Below are 2971 nucleotides of genomic sequence, written 5' to 3'. Positions count from 1 at the left end.
ACTTAAGGCTTAATTAAATTTGTGTTGTTTTTTTCCACAGTGTGGCCAAAATGCAGCAAAGATAGTCAAGAACCCTGACGTCCACCCGACCATTCTTAAAAAGATAAAAACACAACTTGAATTTAAGAAACTAGAGGAAGAAATGGAGTTGAATTTATATATAGCAGAAGGATTTTGGGGTGAGGACTGCAACGCAGGTGCAAACGGTGGCTGAAATGCATCATTTCCTGTTAACACCTTCAAGTTCTGTTTCTGTTGTTCTGTCACAACATATGAGGCCCAAAAATTAATAAAATATTCAGAACTTTGAGATTTGTGGGTATTTGTTTTAGAACCATTCATTTGCTGTCATTTGCAACTGACAGACAGAAAACCTTTCCAGTTTCATTTACTTATTTATTTATTTATTTAGCTAGCAAATATTGATCAGTTACAGTATATGAAACAGCCAAACTTTTATTGTCTGGTGTGGATTTACGCAAGACGCTTATGGGCTTAAGATTTATTGTGCTCTTCTGTAGTAAGTGTATAATAAATACAACTAGACAAATTGCATTTCCTGCAAATATGCTAGTCTGAACCCTTCTTGCTGAATACTTTAGCTGAAAGTTAAAGTTTAATGGAAGTTCATTTGATACAAAAAAGCTCAAATTAGCAGAAAGAAGCACAAAGAAGCAGAAATTAGCAGAAGAATGGCTAAAATAATCATAATAAACTAAAAGTAACATTCAAGTTAAAATTAGCTTACAGATGCTTTTAAGACTGCAAAATTTAAAGTGTATTAGAAACAAACTAAAAATAATATTTACTTTTAATAAAAACAAATATTTGCATGAATTAAAGCAGTATTCTGACGTTTCYTTTTTATTTGAAACTTTTCCCCATGGATGAGAATTAATATCTGAAAGAGGACAGAAGAATTTCTGACACTYGTTGAAAGTGTCTCTAAAATTATCTCATTAAATCAACTTCATTAAACAATGGTGAGCTGATTTATGAAAATATTTTATAACATTTTATCAGTGAATATTTGATTTAGTTTGTAGAATTATCACTGATTCCTCAAGTTTATGAAATAACTTGTTCTGTGGTTTTCTCAGCCTGCTTTGTCATCAAGTGTCATAGCAGAGGATGTTTCTTGATAAAAATACCACAGGATGCAGTCAAGACTGGTGCTCAGTGTGGAAATAGAAAACAAGCAAAACAAAAGGATAATGGAAGTTTCGGTCTCAGATAAAGTTCAAGTTAAAATCTGGTTTTCAGTATTTTATCTTCATAAAACATTCATTTTAGATTTTTTTTCTATTAATCCCAGGTATTTAGTCAAATGCTCTATACTCCCGGACACCCCTAGAACTGCTTCAACCCACAGCTGCTCTTTAACATGAACAGGTGTTTCTCATCGCTGTCAGCAATAAAATCTTGCCAAGGGCAGCATGTTGGCTAGAGCCGGTCCTGGCCACAGCCACCTCTCAACTGCAAAATCAAACTGTTTTGCTTCAAAATATGAATATTTCCCAGATGAAAACATAAAAAAGGAACTAAAAATGTTTTTAATTTGTGAACTTAACACCACCTCTTGCATACTGACCACTAACGATAGGCACCAGCTTCCCTGCGACCCAAATACGAAGAAGTGAGCAAAGAAGATGGATGAATATGATAGATGTGAGACTGAGCAGTTGCACTTTTCATGTCTGAGGTCATCATTTGACTAAGTTAACAGGGACTCCTCTGAACATGTGCTGTGTAAGCATTTCCTAGTTTTCTGCCGACAGCCCAGGCCCCACCAGACGGTCTGCCCCTCCTCAGGACCCCATCCCCAGAGGGGCAATGAGGAATGGGGGAGTGAAAAAGACCCCGACACACACACACACACACACACACACACACACACACACACACACACACACCCTCAAATGTGCTGTTGATGCATGTTGTTCTATAATGCAATTATACCCCTTGCATGCCATAAGTGCCCACCCCCATCTTCCTATATGTTTTTATTTATATATTTTTTATTTATTTACTGTTATTTTACCAGGCAAATCCCACTGAGATCTCAGATCTCTTTTTCAAGGGCGGCCTGGGCCTGAAGGCAACCTATTGTACATGTTTTTGTGTTGTGGGGGAAACCGGATGGGAAACATGTAAATGTTATGAGAATATTACGAGTGAATGTCTAGGGTGTACAGTAAAATTGGAGCCCAGGTGGTTACAGCAAACAGAGATGTAAAATAGTTGCAGTAAAACCCTACATGACTGCGGTTGAAATATGAAGAGGGTGGAGGTGTGTGGTGGAGGGTGGGGAGAAAAAACTGAGGGAGCAAGAATGCCCCCACAGGAGGTCAGCTCCCCCGCTGACCCCGGTAGGCTCCCCCATTTCCCGAGACCCACCCAGGGAATGAGGCCCCAAGACCTCTTCTTCTGGACAGACCGCCAGGCCCGGAAGGCCCCAGATCATGTACAAACAGAGCCCGGAGGGCTGCCAGAAACCGGGACCAACAGACCACCAGCCCCAGAGCCGTCCAGATCCCCAAGACCCGACCCTCAGCCAGCCCGAAGCCCAAAGAAGCTACCGAACCCCAGTAAGGACGATCCAGCCGAGAGAGCACACCCAGCCGCCGACAGCGCAAAAAGGGACCAAGAGTGAGCCTCCGCCACAACAAAGGGGCCAGCCAACCAACCCAGTACAGCCCCTGGCCACCACCAAGGCCACCTAAACAGCCCCACCCCAGAAGAAATACTATGCCCACCCCATCATTCAGACATCTCTCAGAACATACAGCACGCTAGACACCCAGGCTGGGTTGGCCTATCTTCTGCCATGGGCCACCGACCCCGCCCCCAGCCAGCCCAACCCACCAGTGCATGAGTCCCGCAGCCCACCAGCGCACCAAAGGCCCCCCAGCCCAGAACCGGGAACCAGGGCACAAACCGGCCCAGAGCCCAGCAACCCACCCACCAGGAC

The 2971-nt window shown here is 42.9% G+C and overlaps 2 protein-coding genes across 2 annotated transcripts in view; one reads left to right on the top strand and one right to left on the bottom strand.

Annotated features, from left to right (window-relative positions):
- Nucleotides 1-310, top strand: part of LOC106529209 (uncharacterized) — a 2876-nt gene extending 2566 nt beyond the window's left edge. The window contains exon 5 of the mRNA XM_014024566.1: nt 41-310. Coding sequence (XP_013880020.1) covers nt 41-214 — 174 coding nt within the window. The 3' untranslated portion in view covers nt 215-310. The remainder of the gene's footprint in view (nt 1-40) is intronic.
- The window catches only part of isg20l2 (interferon stimulated exonuclease gene 20-like 2), a gene marked incomplete at its 5' end in the record, with an annotated part of 50058 nt that overhangs the window by 43692 nt on the left and 3395 nt on the right, over nt 1-2971 (bottom strand).

Source organism: Austrofundulus limnaeus, unplaced genomic scaffold (assembly GCF_001266775.1).
Source record: "Austrofundulus limnaeus strain Quisiro unplaced genomic scaffold, Austrofundulus_limnaeus-1.0 Scaffold427, whole genome shotgun sequence".
Classification (NCBI taxonomy): domain Eukaryota; kingdom Metazoa; phylum Chordata; class Actinopteri; order Cyprinodontiformes; family Rivulidae; genus Austrofundulus; species Austrofundulus limnaeus.
Note: the sequence above shows the minus strand (reverse complement) of the source record. Positions and strands in the feature narration are given on the sequence as shown.